This window comes from Haliotis rubra, unplaced genomic scaffold, assembly GCF_003918875.1.
Source record: "Haliotis rubra isolate DU_JTF1 unplaced genomic scaffold, ASM391887v1 Scf526, whole genome shotgun sequence".
NCBI lineage: Eukaryota > Metazoa > Mollusca > Gastropoda > Lepetellida > Haliotidae > Haliotis > Haliotis rubra.
This window is the reverse complement of record NW_025767220.1, coordinates 114,735-132,148: the sequence shown is the minus strand read 5'-3', so window position 1 is coordinate 132,148 and position 17,414 is coordinate 114,735. Positions and strand designations below refer to the sequence as shown.

The window sequence follows — 17,414 nt, the reverse complement described above, 5'->3', positions numbered from 1 at the left end:
GCTACATCTCTACATCTGGTTCTATCATACTGCATCTCACATCTGGTTCTATCATACTGTATCCCACATCTGGTTCTATCATGTTGCATCCCGGTTCGCATCTGGCTCTATCATGTTGCATCCCACATCTGGTTCTATCATACTGCATCTCACATCTGGTTCTATCATACTGTGCATCCCACATCTGGTTCTATCATATGTTGCATCCCACATCTGGTTCTATCATGTTGCATCCTACATCTGGTTCTATCATACTGTGTATCTTACATCTGGTTCTATCATACTTCATCCCACATCTGGTTCTATCACACTGCATCCCACATCTGGTTTCTATCATACTGCATCCTCACATCTGGCTCTATCATACTGCATCTCAAATCTGGTTCTATCATGCTGCATCCCACATCTGGTTCTATCATACTGCATCTCACATCTGGTTCTATCATACTGTATCCCACACATCTGGTTCTATCATGTTGCATCCCACATCTGGCTCTATCATACTGCATCCCACATCTGGCTCTATCATACTGCATCTCACATCTGGTTCTATCATGCTGCATCCCACATCTGGCTCTCTATCATACTGCATCCCACATCTGGCTCTAATATACTGCATCCCACATCTGGTTCTATTTCATGCTGCATCCCACATCTGGTTCTATCATGCTGCATCCCACATCTGGTTCTATCATCACAAAATACCACATCTGGTTCTAATTACCATGCTGCATCCCACATCTGGTTCTATCATGCTGCATCCTACATCTGGTCTCTATCATACAAAAATACCACATCTGGTTCTCTGTCATGCTGCATCCCACATCTGGTTCTACCCCATGCTGCATCCCACATCTGGTTCTATCATGCTGCATCTCACATCTGGTTCTATCATACTGTATCCCACATCTGGTTCTGTCATGCTGCATCCCACATCTGGTTCTATCATGCTGCATCCTTACATCTGTTTCTCTTACCATGCTGCATTAGCTGTCAGTCAGTCTATCATACCGCGATCCCACATCTGCTGGTTATATCACACTGCATCCCACATCTGGCTCTCTACTTCATACTGTATCAGTCAGTCAGTCAGTCTATCATACTGCATCCCACATCTGGGTTATATCACACTGCATCCCACATCTGCCTCTATCATGCTGCATCAGTCAGTCGTAGTCCACAATCATACTGCATCCCACATCTGGTTCTACTTATCATGCTGCATCCCACACCTGGTTCTATCATGCTGCATCTCACATCTGGTTCTATCATGCTGCATCCCACACATGTGGTTCTACTCATGCTGCATCCCACATCTGGTTCCTATCATACTGCATCTCACATCTGGTTCTATCATACTGCATCTCACATCTAGCTCTCTATCATGTTGCATCTCACATCTGGTTCTATCATACTGCATCTCACATCTGGTTCTATCATACTGTATCCCACATCTGGTTCTATCATGTTGCATCCCACATCTGGCTCTATCATACTGCATCCCACATCTGGCTCTATCATACTGCATCTCACATCTGGTTCTATCATGCTGCATCCCACATCTGGTTCTATCATACTGCATCTCACATCTGGTTCTATCATACTGCATCCCACATCTGGTTCTATCATGCTGCATCTCACATCTGGTTCTATCATACTGCATCTCACATCTGGTTCTATCATACTGTATCCCACATCTGGTTCTATCATGTTGCATCCCCACATCTGGTTCTATCATGCTGCATCCTTACATCTGGTTCTATCATACTGCATCTCACATCTGGTTCTATCATACTGTATCCCACATCTGGTTCTATCATGTTGCATCCCACATCTGGTTCTATCATGTTGCATCCCACATCTGGTTCTATCATACTGCATCTTTACATCTGGTTCTATCATACTGCATCCCACATCTGGTTCTATCACACTGCATCCCACATCTGGCTTCTATCATACTGCATCCCACATCTGGCTCTATCATACTGCATCTCAAATCTGGTTCTATCATACTGCATCCTACATCTGGTTCTATCATACTGCATCTCACATCTGGTTCATACTCCCACATCTGGTTCTATCATACTGCATCCCACATCTGGCTCTATCATGTTGCATCCCACATCTGGCTCTATCATGCTGCATCTCACACATCATGGCATCCTACATCTGACTCTATCATATTCATCTCACATCTGGTTCTATCATACTGCATCCCACATCTGGTTCTATCATACTGCATCTCACATCTGGTTCTATCATACTGTATCCCACATCTGGTTCTATCATGTTGCATCCCACATCTGTTTCTATATAATACTGCATCCCACATCTGGTCTCTATCATACTGCATCCCACATCTGGTTCTATCATGCTGCATCCCACATCTGGTTCTATCATCTCCTACATCTGGTTCTATCATGGCATCTCCACATCTGGTTCTATCATGCTGCATCCCACATCTGGTTCTATCATGTTGCATCCCACATCTGGTTCTATCATGTTGCATCCCACATCTGGTTCTATCATACTGCATCTCACATCTGGTTCTATCATACTGCATCTCACATCTGGTTCTATCATACTGCATCCCACATCTGGCTCTATCATGTTGCATCCCACATCTGGTTCTATCATACTACATCTCACATCTGGTTCTATCATACTGCATCTCACATCTGGCTCTATCATACTGCATCTCACATCTGGTTCTATCATACTGCATCTCACATCTGGTTCTATCATACTGTATCCCACATCTGGTTCTATCATGTTGCATCCCACATCTGGCTCGATCATACTGCATCCCACATCTGGCTCTATCATACTGCATCTCACATCTGGTTCTATCATGCTGCATCCCACATCTGGCTCTATCATACTGCATCTCACATCCGGCTCTATCATACTGTATCCCACATATGGTTCTATCATGCTGCATCTCACATCTGGTTCTATCATACTGCATCTCACATCTGGTTCTATCATACTGTATCCCACATCTGGTTCTATCATGTTGCATCCCACATCTGGTTCTATCATGTTGCATCCCACATCTGGTTCTATCATACTGCATCTCACATCTGGTTCTATCATACTGTATCCCACATCTGGTTCTATCATGTTGCATCCCACATCTGGTTCTATCATGCTGCATCCCACATCTGGTTCTATCATACTGCATCTTACATCTGGTTCTATCATACTGCATCCCACATCTGGTTCTATCACACTGCATCCCACATCTGGCTCTATCATACTGCATCCCACATCTGGCTCTATCATACTGCATCTCAAATCTGGTTCTATCATGCTGCATCCCACATCTGGTTCTATCATACTGCATCTCACATCTGGTTCTATCATACTGTATCCCACATCTGGTTCTATCATGTTGCATCCCACATCTGGCTCTATCATACTGCATCCCACATCTGGCTCTATCATACTGCATCTCACATCTGGTTCTATCATGCTGCATCCCACATCTGGCTCTATCATACTGCATCCCACATCCGGCTCTATCATACTGCATCCCACATCTGCTTCTATCATGCTGCATCCCACATCTGGTTCTATCATGCTGCATCCCACATCTGGTTCTATCATACAAAATACCACATCTGGTTCTGTCATGCTGCATCCCACATCTGGTTCTATCATGCTGCATCCCACATCTGGTTCTATCATGCTGCATCTCACATCTGGTTCTATCATACAAAATACCACATCTGGTTCTGTCATGCTGCATCCCACATCTGGTTCTACCATGCTGCATCCCACATCTGGTTCTATCATGCTGCATCTCACATCTGGTTCTATCATACTGTATCCCACATCTGGTTCTGTCATGCTGCATCCCACATCTGGTTCTATCATGCTGCATCCCACATCTGTTTCTATCATGCTGCATTAGTCAGTCAGTCAGTCTATCATACTGCATCCCACATCTGGTTATATCACACTGCATCCCACATCTGGCTCTATCATACTGCATCAGTCAGTCAGTCAGTCTATCATACTGCATCCCACATCTGGTTATATCACACTGCATCCCACATCTGGCTCTATCATGCTGCATCAGTCAGTCAGTCCATCAATCATACTGCATCCCACATCTGGTTCTATCATGCTGCATCCCACACCTGGTTCTATCATGCTGCATCTCACATCTGGTTCTATCATGCTGCATCCCACATGTGGTTCTATCATGCTGCATCCCACATCTGGTTCTTTCATACTGCATCTCACATCTGGTTCTATCATACTGCACCTCACATCTAGCTCTATCATACTGCATCTCACATCTGGTTCTATCATACTGCATCTCACATCTGGTTCTATCATACTGTATCCCACATCTGGTTCTATCATGTTGCATCCCACATCTGGCTCTATCATACTGCATCCCACATCTGGCTCTATCATACTGCATCTCACATCTGGTTCTATCCATGTGGTTCTATCATACTGCATCCCACATCTGGTTCTATCATGTTGCATCCCACATCTGGTTCTATCATACTGCATCTCACATCTGGTTCTATCATACTGTATCCCACATCTGGTTCTATCATGTTGCATCCCACATCTGGTTCTATCATGTTGCATCCCACATCTGGTTCTATCATACTGCATCTTACATCTGGTTCTATCATACTGCATCCCACATCTGGTTCTATCACACTGCATCCCACATCTGGCTCTATCATACTGCATCTCACATCTGGTTCTATCATACTGCATCTCACATCTGGTTCTATCATACTGCATCCCACATCTGGTTCTATCATACTGCATCTCACATCTGGTTCTATCATACTGTATCCCACATCTGGTTCTATCATGTTGCATCCCACATCTGGCTCTATCATACTGCATCCCACATCTGGCTCTATCATACTGCATCTCACATCTGGTTCTATCATGTTGCATCCCACATCTGACTCTATCATACTTCATCTCACATCTGGTTCTATCATACTGCATCCCACATCTGGTTCTATCATACTGCATCACATCTGGTTCTATCATACTGTATCCCACATCTGGTTCTATCATGTTGCATCCCACATCTGTTTCTATCATGTTGCATCCCACATCTGGTTCTATCATGCTGCATCCCACATCTGGTTCTATCATGCTGCATCCCACATCTGGTTCTATCATGCTGCATCCCACATCTGGTTCTATCATACAAAATACCACATCTGGTTCTGTCATGCTGCATCCGACATCTGGTTCTATCATGCTGCATCCCACATCTGGTTCTATCATGCTGCATCTCACATCTGGTTCTATCATACAAAATACCACATCTGGTTCTGTCATGCTGCATCCCACATCTGGTTCTACCATGCTGCATCCCACATCTGGTTCTATCATGCTGCATCTCACATCTGGTTCTATCATCCAAAATACCACATCTGGTTCTGTCATCCTGCATCCCACATCTGGTTCTATCATGCTGCATCCCACATCTGTTTCTATCATGCTGCATTAGTCAGTCAGTCAGTCTATCATACTGCATCCCACATCTGGTTATATCACACTGCATCCCACATCTGGCTCTATCATACTGCATCAGTCAGTCAGTCAGTCTATCATACTGCATCCCACATCTGGTTATATCACACTGCATCCCACATCTGGCTCTATCATGCTGCATCAGTCAGTCAGTCCGTCAATCATACTGCATCCCACATCTGGTTCTATCATGCTGCATCCCACACCTGGTTCTATCATGCTGCATCTCACATCTGGTTCTATCATGCTGCATCCCACATGTGGTTCTATCATGCTGCATCCCACATCTGGTTCTATCATGCTTCATCTCACATGTGGTTCTATCATGCTGCATCCCACATCTGGTTCTATCATGCTGCATCTCACATCTGTTCTATCATGCTCCTCCACATCTGGTTCTACCATGCTGCATCTCACATCTGGTTCTATCATACTGCATCTCACATCTGGTTCTATCATGCTGCACCTCACATCTGGCTCTATCATACTGCATCAGTCAGTCAGTCAGTCTATCATACTGCATCCCACATCTGGTTATATCACACTGCATCCCACATCTGGCTCTATCATGCTGCATCAGTCAGTCAGTCAGTCTATCATACTGCATCCCACATCTGGTTCTATCATGCTGCATCCCACACCTGGTTCTATCATGCTGCATCCCACATGTGGTTCTATCATGCTGCATCCCACATCTGGTTCTATCATGCTGCATCTCACATGTGGTTCTATCATGCTGCATCCCACATCTGGTTCTATCATGCTGTATCCCACATCTGGTTCTATCATGCTGATTCTCACATCTGGTTCTATCATGCTGCATCTCACATCTGTTCTATCATGCTCCTCCACATCTGGTTCTACCATGCTGCATCTCACATCTGGTTCTATCATGCTGCATCTCACATCTGGTTCTATCATGCTGCACCTCACATCTGGTTCTATCATGCATCTCACATCTGATTCTATCATGCTGCATCTCACATCTGGTTCTATCATACTGCATCTCACATCTGGTTCTATCATTATGCATCCCACATGTGGTTCACCCAATCAAAGAAAATGAAATAACATCAGTTAAACTTGGCTTTGCTATGTATATTTGATGACTGCTCCACCAACAAGATACAGCTTGAACTGAGATAAGAAGTCGTGCCTAATCCAAATTACCGTTTTACATTTGGAATGTAACTGATTGAAATACATTGTCTGTATCTTTGTTTTATAGAGAGTTAAAAAAAATTGCTCTGCTGTCTACTTGAGTTTGCCCTGTCTACTACAGCTAATGTGTCTGGAGTGTGCTGTCCTGTGTCTGGTGTGTGCTGTCCTGTGTCTGGTGTGTGCTGTCCTGTGTCTGGTGTGTGCTGTCCTGTGTCTGGTGTGTGTTGTCCTGTGTCTGGTGTGTGCTGTCCTGTGTCTGGTGTGTGCTGTTCTGTGTCTGGTGTGTGTTGTCCTGTGTCTGGTGTGTGCTGTCCTGTGTCCGGTGTGTGTTGTCCTGTGTCTGGTGTGTGTTGTCCTGTGTCTGGTGTGTGTTGTCCTGTGTCTGGTGTGTGTTGTCCTGTGTCTGGTGTGTGCTGTTCTGTGTCTGCTGTGTGCTGTCCTGTGTCCGGTGTGTGTTGTCCTGTGTCTGGTGTGTGTTGTCCTGTGTCTGGTGTGTGCTGTTCTGTGTCTGCTGTGTGCTGTCCTGTGTCTGCTGTGTGCTGTCCAGTGTCTGGTGTGTGTTGTCCTGTGTCTGGTGTGTGCTGTCCTGTGTCTGGTGTGTGCTGTCCTGTGTCTGGTGTGTACTGTCCTGTGTCTGGTGTGTGCTGTTCTGTGTCTGGTGTGTGTTGTCCTGTGTCCGGTGTGTGTTGTCCTGTGTCTGGTGTGTGTTGTCCTGTGTCTGGTGTGTGCTGTCCTGTGTCTGGTGTGTGCTGTCCTGTGTCTGGTGTGTGTTGTCCTGTGTCTGCTGTGTGTTGTCCTGTGTCTGCTGTGTGCTGCCCTGTGTCTGGTGTGTGCTGTCCTGTGTCTGGTGTGTGTTGTCCTGTGTCTGGTGTGTGCTGTCCTGTGTTTGGAATGTGCTGTCCTGTGTCTGGTGTGTGCTGTCCTGTGCCTGGTGTGTGCTGTCCTTTGTGTGGTGTGTGGTCATGTGTCTGGTGTGTGCTGTCCTGTGTGTGTGTTGTCCTGTATCTGGTGTGTGTTGTCCTGTGTCTGGTGTGTGTTGTCCTGTGTCTGGTGTGTGTCTGGTGTGTGTTGTCCTGTGTCTGGTGTGTGCTGTCTTGTGTCTGGTGTGTGTTGTCCTGTGTCTGGTGTCCTGCCTCTGGTGTGTGCTGTCCTGTGTTTGGAGTGTGCTGTTCTGTGTCTGGTGTGTGTTGTCCTGTGTCTGGTGTGTGCTGTTCTGTGTCTCGTGTGTTGTCCTGTGTCTGGTGTGTGCTGTTCTGTGTCTGGTGTGTGTTGTCATGTGTCTGGTGTGTGTTGTCATGTGTCTGGTGTGTGTTGTCATGTGTGGGTTTCAAATATTCAGGATTGTAATGCTGTAAGTGTGTTGCTATTTGTGCCTGATGGTGGCAAGCCACATTAAATGCTTAGTATTTACATGTGTAAAACCCAGTTCACAATTAAGGTTTTGCTACATCAGGCATGGCACTGTTTTCATTTTGTCCCAAACCAGGACATTTTGATTTCTCGATTTAATTTCATTTAACTATTACCCAGGATGTGCTTACTTGATGCAACTAATGTGAGTTCTATGATTGATGATTTCTGAAACCAGCTTCACACTTGTTTTAACCTATTTCAGTGTTGGATTGATGGAAGGCAGCAGGGCTGAGAGGGAGACACCCCATGCTCCGTGCCGACACCTGGTGTCCTGTGACCCTGACCTTGATACTGCTGTCCACTTACTACAGCTAAGAGACTCTGACTTCCTCAAGGTCGCCCTACAGAACGTCAACAATCACGTGCCAATCAACAATCACGTGCCGATTAACAATCACTTACCAATTAACAATCATGTGCCAATCAACAGATTACGTCGGCTAGAGTTGGACAATGCGGGTCACAACAAGAATCTGTGCTTGGATGGTGGTGATTTGAGACCTGTAGAAGGCCCTGCTATCCAGGACCAGACAGGAAGTGAGGTCACGGAGAGAAACAACAACCATGTTTGTGTTGAGGAACTAGTCGAAATTGTGGACAAGACATCCATCTTTTGTGGTGATTTGATGAATGAAGGCAATGCTAAACGACTTGAGCACAGGATTACAATAGAGGAACCTATTTCTGGGCAACAATCAAGTATAGGAATTCATATTGTGAACTTTGACAGTTCAAATGGAAATGTAACCAAACAGCCTGTTGCTAGAAAGCAGCTATCTAGGAGCAACAGTGTCAAGCTTTCCTGTCCAGATGCTTCTTACACAAGGTCATTCATAAAAAGCCTTCGTTCGGATGAATCGGTTGACGGGGACAAACTTAAGTCACCTGTGGCTGAGCCTTCATCTAGCATCCGCGTGTTGCACCTGGAGGATTCAGGCCTCCCCTCCTCCCCCTGCTACTCCGGCAGTGACTGTGATGTTACGGAGCAGGGTGGTGGTGAGGGCGGGGACAACACCCCCAAGGTCTCATGCATGAGGTATCTTTCTGATCCTTCTCCACTCAGAGAATGGTCTTCAGCCATGATTGGTCGCACTAGCAGTAGTCTGAGCGAAGGCCTCCAGGACATGAGCTTGTCCACCTCTCCAAGTAGCGATGAAGCGACATGCAGTCAGGACAAGCATTTGTTCATGCACCAGTCAAACCCTGACAGCGATGATCCTCGATCGCCTCCACCACAGAGGATGATGCTGTTCCAGACTGCCAACTCCTTCTGCTATGGGGAGAATGATCCGCCTCCTGAAATTTCCTACCCCCCAAAGTGTAGTTCCTTCCCCCTAAGATCTGACCTGGACTTGTGTGAGAGCATGTCCCAGGCCTCTCAGTATTATCCTAACATCGTGAATGGGAATGACAGTTACACTCAAAACCAGTACAAAAACATTGCCCACCAGTTCCTGCTGTGCCCCCTGGACACAGAGCATAATGAAGCCCACCAGCCCACCAGTGTCCAGTGCTGGGGACATTTCTCACGACCGCGACGCCACTACAAATATCGCCGTAGTGACTATTCCAGTGAAAGTGAGGAGGATGTTCCAGTACGTTCTTCGGAGCCACCGTGCCGGGTGAGTGCAAGATCCCAGAAGTCCCACCTGGCCATAGGCAACCTGCAACGGAGTTTGTCTCTGGGCACTGCGTCCAAGTCGGATGTTCCTGATGATATAGACTGCACTGATGGCCTGGACTTCAGGGAAGGAGTCAAACCTTGTGTGTTCAAAGAAAAGTTAGCTGTAAGTGCAACAACTTGCATGCAACAAAATTATTCATTGTCATCACAGAATTGAAACAGTTTGAAATTGGGAGTCTGTTTAATACGTCTGTATTTTTCAGCAGCAGTGTTGTTTACTCCATCAGTCATGTTGTTAACTCCATCAGTAGTGTTGTTAACTCCATCAGTCGTGTTGTTTACTCCATCAGTCGTGTTGTTTACTCCATCAGTAGTGTTGTTTACTCCATCAGTAGTGTTGTTTACTCCATCAGTAGTGTTGTTTACTCCAGGCACAGTGTTGTTTACTCCAGGCACAGTGTTGTTTACTCTATCAGTAGTGTTGTTTACTCCATCAGTAGTGTTGTTTACTCCATCAGTAGTGTTGTTTACTCCAGGCACAGTGTTGTTTACTCCATCAGTAGTGTTGTTTACTCCATCAGTAGTGTTTTTTACTCCATCAGTAGTGTTGTTTACTCCATCAGTAGTGTTGTTTACTCCAGGCACAGTGTTGTTTACTCCAGGCACAGTGTTGTTTACTCCATCAGTAGTGTTTTTTACTCCATCAGTCGTGTTGTTTACTCCATCAGTAGTGTTGTTTACTCCAGGCACAGTGTTGTTTACTCTATCAGTAGTGTTGTTTACTCCATCAGCATGTTGTTTACTGCTAGAATCTTTGCTAGAACGCCTACTGTAGGGCAGGGCATGTGATAGAATCCTTGCCAGAACACCTACTGTAGAGCAAGGCATGTGTTTGAATCCTTGCAGGAACACCTTCGGTTGAGGCTGCATCCTCTATGTATTTATCATTGTCCAAGAAATGAAGGAATCATGTAACTTATTCAGAATAAACTAAGGTGACTATATTAAATCTTCCGTTCAAGCACACATTTGTTTTACTGCAAACTTTCGAACAGTTAGTTTTTTACCATTTCACTTGTGCAACAGATTGTAAAGTATGAGGGATGTCGAGTATTGAGACTACCATGGTTGTATTGCTGTATTGTTTCAGGCCATGAAGAGATGGTTTGCAGATTTCAGCGATGAGCAGAAGAATATAGTTTTAAAAAGTTTGTTGGTAAGTAGAATGTTGATCAGGTCACCTGACATGGCTGAACACTTGTGAACATGATGAGCATAAGGAGGGCAGGAAATAGTTATGTCTTGAGTGGCACCTCATCAGATGAAGACACCTGTGTCACACCTGACCTTGATAGACACATGTATTTACTACACCTCATCAGATGAAGACACCTGTGTCATACCTGACCTTGATAGACACATGTATTTACTGCACCTCATCAGATGAAGACACCTGTGTCATACCTGACCTTGATAGACACATGTATTTACAGCACCTCATCAGATGAAGACACCTGTGTCACACCTGACCTTGATAGACACATGTATTTACTACACCTCATCAGATGAAGACACCTGTGTCACACCTCATCATGTATTTACTACACCCTCATCAGATGAAGACACCTGTGTCACACCTGACCTTGATAGACACATGTATTTACTGCACCTCATCAGATGAAGACACCTGTGTCACACCTGACCTTGATAGACACATGTATTTACTGCACCTCATCAGATGAAGACACCTGTGTGATGCCTGACCTTGATAGACACATGTATTTACTGCACCTCATCTGATGAAAACACCTGTGTCACACCTGACCTTGATAGACACATGTATGTATTTACTGCACCTCATCAGATGAAAACACCTGTGTCACACCTGACCTTGATAGACACATGTATTTACTGCACCTCATCAGATGAAGACACCTGTGTGATGCCTGACCTTGATAGACACATGTATTTACTGCACCTCATCAGATGAAGACACCTGTGTCATGCCTGACCTTGATAGACACATGTATTTACTGCACCTCATCAGATGAAGACACCTGTGTGATGCCTGACCTTGATAGACACATGTATTTACTGCACCTCATCAGATGAAGACACCTGTGTGATGCCTGACCTTGATAGACACATGTATTTACTGCACCTCATCAGATGAAGACACCTGTGTGATGCCTGACCTTGATAGACACATGTATTTACTGCACCTCATCAGATGAAGACACCTGTGTGATGCCTGACCTTGATAGACACATGTATTTACTGCACCTCATTTGATGAAGACACCTGTGTGACACCTGACCTTGATAGACACATGTATTTACTACACCTCATCAGATGAAGACACCTGTGTCATACCTGACCTTGATAGACACATGTATTTACTGCACCTCATCAGATGAAGACACCTGTGTGATGCCTGACCTTGATAGACACATGTATTTACTGCACCTCATCAGATGAAGACACCTGTGTGATGCCTGACCTTGATAGACACATGTATTTACTGCACCTCATCTTATGAAGACACCTGTGTCACACCTGACCTTGATAGACACATGTATTTACTGCACCTCATCTTATGAAGACACCTGTGTCACACCTGACCTTGATAGACACATGTATTTACTGCACCTCATCAGATGAAGACACCTGTGTCACACCTGACCTTGATAGACACATGTATTTACTGCACCTCATCAGATGAAGACACCTGTGTCATACCTGACCTTGATAGACACATGTATTTACTGCACCTCATCTTATGAAGACACCTGTGTCACACCTGACCTTGATAGACACATGTATTTACTGCACCTCATCAGATGAAGACACCTGTGTCACACCTGACCTTGATAGACACATGTATTTACTGCACCTCATCTTATGAAGACACCTGTGTCACACCTGACCTTGATAGACACATGTATTTACTGCACCTCATCAGATGAAGACACCTGTGTCACACCTGACCTTGATAGACACATGTATTTACTGCACCTCATCAGATGAAGACACCTGTGTGATACCTGACCTTGATAGACACATGTATTTACTGCACCTCATCTTATGAAGACACCTGTGTCACACCTGACCTTGATAGACACATGTATTTACTGCACCTCATCAGATGAAGACACCTGTGTCACACCTGACCTTGATAGACACATGTATTTACTGCACCTCATCTGATGAAGACACCTGTGTCACCTGACCTTGATAGACACATGTACTACACCCTCATCAGATAGACACCTTGATAGACACATGTATTTACTGCACCTCATCATCACCTGATGAATAGACACCTGTGTGTCACACCTGACCTTGATAGACACATGTATTTACTGCACCTCATCAGATGAAGACACCTGTGTCATACCTGACCTTGATAGACACATGTATTTACTGCACCTCATCTTATGAAGACTACGTAAGTCCCAAAACTTTCAACGGGAATTTAAATTCACCAGCTGTTTTAAATGTAGCATTTCTGTCATTATAAGTTTGGCTAAATTTGACTTCAATCGCCAGCGGCTGAAGGGATGATATAAATCCAGCTAGGGCCCATGCAGGTAGCAAAAGTACTGTAAGTCCCCATGGACCCTAGTATGGTGATCTACCTTCAGTTGTTGGTGATCTATAGCCTATTTTTATATTGTGTTGTCCCCTATAGTTAAAATGTTTTAGATTCAATTACTAGTTTTACATATATATCTGTGATACTCTAGTTGCTTTACTGTCCTTTGTCGGCAGGTTTTTATACTATCTACAGTAGAACATGGTTATAGCGAACACGGATATAGCGTACAAACGGATATAGCGAACAAATTTAAAAGTCCCATCAACAGTCCTTAAAATATCATTAAAATTATACGTGAATAACGAACTCGCGAGTAGCGAATTAACGGCTATAGCGAACTGATTTACTACCCCCAAGACCCAATTAACAACGTGATTAGCGAACTCACTCAGTGTCAGCTCAGCCACTTAGCGGTACAGTATACATCAATCTTGTTGGCGGTGAATCAACATTGATTGATGGTCATTAATTAATTAACAAAACAAACATATCGTGTTTAACCCATTCAACAACCGTTTATGTTGACGAGGACGGTATCCATTGCCGTAGTATGATTGGCAGCCTTAGGTCACGTGTCTGATTTTGACCAATCATGATCCTTATAGCAGACTGTGGCGAAAAAGCGTCATTAGAAACCAATCTTTATCCAATAAAATCGCTTTTTACAACTGTGAAAATACTCTCGGCGAGGGTACAGTGATATTGTTGATGTTCCAGAGCTGTCGAACGATACCAGACACCACACGATTCGCCTCACATGTTATTCATACGAAGCTTCGAAAACGGAGGTATTTCCCGTTGTTGTGTCATGTTAACGAATGGAAAGCCTGATTACATAAAAATGAAAATATAAAAGAAAAAGGCACGGGCATGTTATGACATGTCACAAATGGAAATAAAATTGCTACAGTTTTTGCTTCTTTCGTGGTTTATCTGGACATTATAAATGTAAGCTTGCATTTTCATTAAAAAATAAATCTGTTTAAGTTGTAGTTGTATTATTTCAATTTTATTATTAAAATAAACTTCATATTTATCAACATGATATAGGTAATGTCTGTGAATGTCTACATCTCTACAATCCAAGATGGCGGTCAAATGTGAATAACGAACAACGGATATAGCGAACTTAATTTCTTGGTCCCTTGGAGTTCGTTATATCCGTGTTCTACTGTATATATATTCTATTTCAATGTCAAGTGTTCTCGTCACGATATGGCTGAAATATTGCCGATGTGACGTTAAATAATAACTCACTCACTCACTCTTATGAAGACACCTGTGTCATACCTGACCTTGATAGACGCATGTATTTACTGCACCTCATCAGATGAAATCACCTGTGTCATACCTGACCTTGATAGACACATGTATTTACTGCACCTCATCTGATGAAAACACCTGTGTCACACCTGACCTTGATAGACACATGTATTTACTACACCTCATCAGATGAAAACACCTGTGTCATACCTGACCTTGAGTAGTATACACAATGAGAGAACTGGACCAACCCCCATTATCAAGCCCTTTCATCCCCATTCTGCCTGCACAGCCCCCACATGACAGGATATATTTAGTGGAACACCAAATGATGTTCTGCTAATACAAAGTAGTCCAATGTACCGAAGTAAAAAAGTAGTCCATTTTCGGAAGACAAAAAGCAGTCCAACACACAGAAAAGTAGTCCAACACACAGAACACAAAAAGTAGTCCATTATACAGAAAACAAAAAGTAGTCCAACATACAGAAAGGTAGTCCAACATACAGAAGTCAAAAAGTAGTCCAACATATGGAAGCAAAAAGTAGTCCAACACACAGAAAAGTAGTCCAACATACAGAACACAAAAAGTAGTCCAACATACGGATGATAAAAAGTAGTCCAAGACACAGAAAAGTAATCCAACATACGAAAGACAAAAAGTAGTCCCCCAACATATGGAAGAAAAAAAGTAGTCCAACACACAGAAAACAAAAAGTAGTCCAACATACCACACTCCGGCACAGCGATGACTTAACATAACATCACTGCCACAGGCTAATTTGCATATCACGTGACCGGACTTTTCTCTTGTTTGTAATCAAACGCGCATATTCATAATAAGAAGAGACTGGACTCACGAAAGCTTTTCAGCGCGCTGTCTTCATAATGTTTTACATTGTTACATATATATTCTTCCACAACTGCGACAGTAAGGTCTATGACAGTACATATTTAGATATCAAACTGGCTGCATCGTTTGCTCTCCATCAGCTTCGATGACTGCACGTGGAGCCGTACAACCTATGTAAACAAAGGATCGCTACGCAAATCGAAATAGTTTTACATGTTTTTGGATATTTTCTCAGTGAAACTAAACCATTCTATTAAAGATGTTTAGTTAGATGTGTAGACTCGTCAAAAATAAAAGAGTAAAAGAAATCTGTACATTATATTGAATGGACATTGCAAGATGTGACAAATCGTCACATTTTTCTGGCCTGTGGCAGAGGTACTATGCTGGCTTGCCGCATGGAACTCTTGGTAGGAGAGTGCCAACATACATGAAGACAAAAAGTAGTCCAGCATGCAGAACCCCAAAAGTAGTCCAACACACGGAAGACAAAAAGTAGTCCAACATATACTCAGCAGCAAAATAAAAGTCAGTACGAATTAAAAATTAGATAGGCACTGTCATCAAACCATTACAGAAATTGACATAATAAGCGGATCAAAATTATTTTCATGTACAATATTTTGACACATCAATGAATAACTCAAGACGACAATTTCAAGACATTACGTGAACGTTTGCAGTCCATTCAGTCCATTGACTTCAGTATCTAGTGTGACAACCATGAGCAGCAATAACTATGCATGGAGTGCACCAATCGATTGATGAAGGCCATTGGCACCTGGGACCACACTCTGAGAAAAGCCTGGTGCAATAGATCGGCCGGTTCAGCCTTGGTATGACATTATTCAGTCTCCTCTGAATTTCATCTCAAATATGTTAAAATGGGTTTAAATCAGGACTAAGGGCTGGCCACTGCATAATGTTGACACTGTTCTGTTGCAGGAAGTCGCGTGTAGCTCTAACAGTATGGGCCCGGGCGGTATCATGCTGGAAAATGTTGTTCTGGTGACGTGCGAAATGTGGTATGACGTGGGGTCTGAGAGCTTGGTCGATGTAGCGCACCACTGTGATGCCGCCTCCTCTCCCTGGACCAAGGTTCTGGAACCCCACAGGACCCACTCTCTGGTTCAGGCCTATTCACCCCATACCATGATGATTGCACCTCCCCATGAGTCTCTTTCCATAACACATTGGTCTGAGTAACGCTGGCCATGTCGTTGCCATATTCTTGTTCTGCTATCTGCAGTTGATACGCAGTTCCGACTCTAATCTGTGAACAGAACACTTCTCCATTGCCTGTATCGCCAGTTTTGGTGTTGTAGGGCAAACTGTAGAGGTTCATGCCAATGACGAGGGATGAGGATAGGTCTACGATAAGGTCTACGGCAATGGAGGTTCCAGCTGTTAAGACATTGGCGTACTGTATCAGTACTGATTGGTCCTCCATGTGTTCCCACTGTCTGGCGTGCTGTTTCGGATGCCTGCATGAAGGGATTCTGTACATGCTGTTGCACAACATGGCGGTCTTATCGTCTTGTGGTAACCCTTGGTCTGCCAGTATGGGGGCGATCATTTGTGGTGTTGGTGGCCCGGACACATTGCTGCCGCCTTTACATAGTCCGAACGTTGACCTGGAAGTGATTGGCAACGTCTTGTGCAGTGTGGTCAGCTTCAAGTCTTCCTAGCGCCTGGTTCCTCTGAGCTGTCGTGAGTCGCGGCATCCTGCTGACGTTGTTATGTGAATGTTTCAATTAGGTTTGGGGGTGCATTTTATAGGGCTGGTCCTTATGAACAGCACGAGCAGCATGAGTTGCATGAAAAACATGGAGAACACTGTACCATCTTCGAGGTCAGGTTGCGTTTTTGAGACCATTTCCTGGGTTCAATTCTGGGTTTGGGAAGGAATGTCTTTGCTCAGGTAAAGTTGGAGATGTTGTCAAAAATATACCATTAAAAACATTATTTCAGTTTACA

At 44.0% G+C, this 17,414-nt stretch overlaps 2 protein-coding genes across 2 annotated transcripts in view; one reads left to right on the top strand and one right to left on the bottom strand.

The window, feature by feature from the left end:
• Window positions 1–17,414, top strand: part of LOC124252821 (F-box/WD repeat-containing protein 7-like) — a 77,381-nt gene that overhangs the window by 10,515 nt on the left and 49,452 nt on the right. The window contains exons 2-3 of the mRNA XM_046686498.1: window positions 8,303–9,887; window positions 10,875–10,940. Coding sequence (XP_046542454.1) covers window positions 8,313–9,887; window positions 10,875–10,940 — 1,641 coding nt within the window. The 5' untranslated portion in view covers window positions 8,303–8,312. The remainder of the gene's footprint in view (window positions 1–8,302; window positions 9,888–10,874; window positions 10,941–17,414) is intronic.
• LOC124252826 (uncharacterized protein PF3D7_0210200-like) lies at window positions 6,809–7,651 on the bottom strand. Its single transcript, XM_046686500.1, has one exon. The coding sequence runs from the start codon at window positions 7,649–7,651 to the stop codon at window positions 6,809–6,811; it is 843 nt and encodes a 280-aa protein (XP_046542456.1).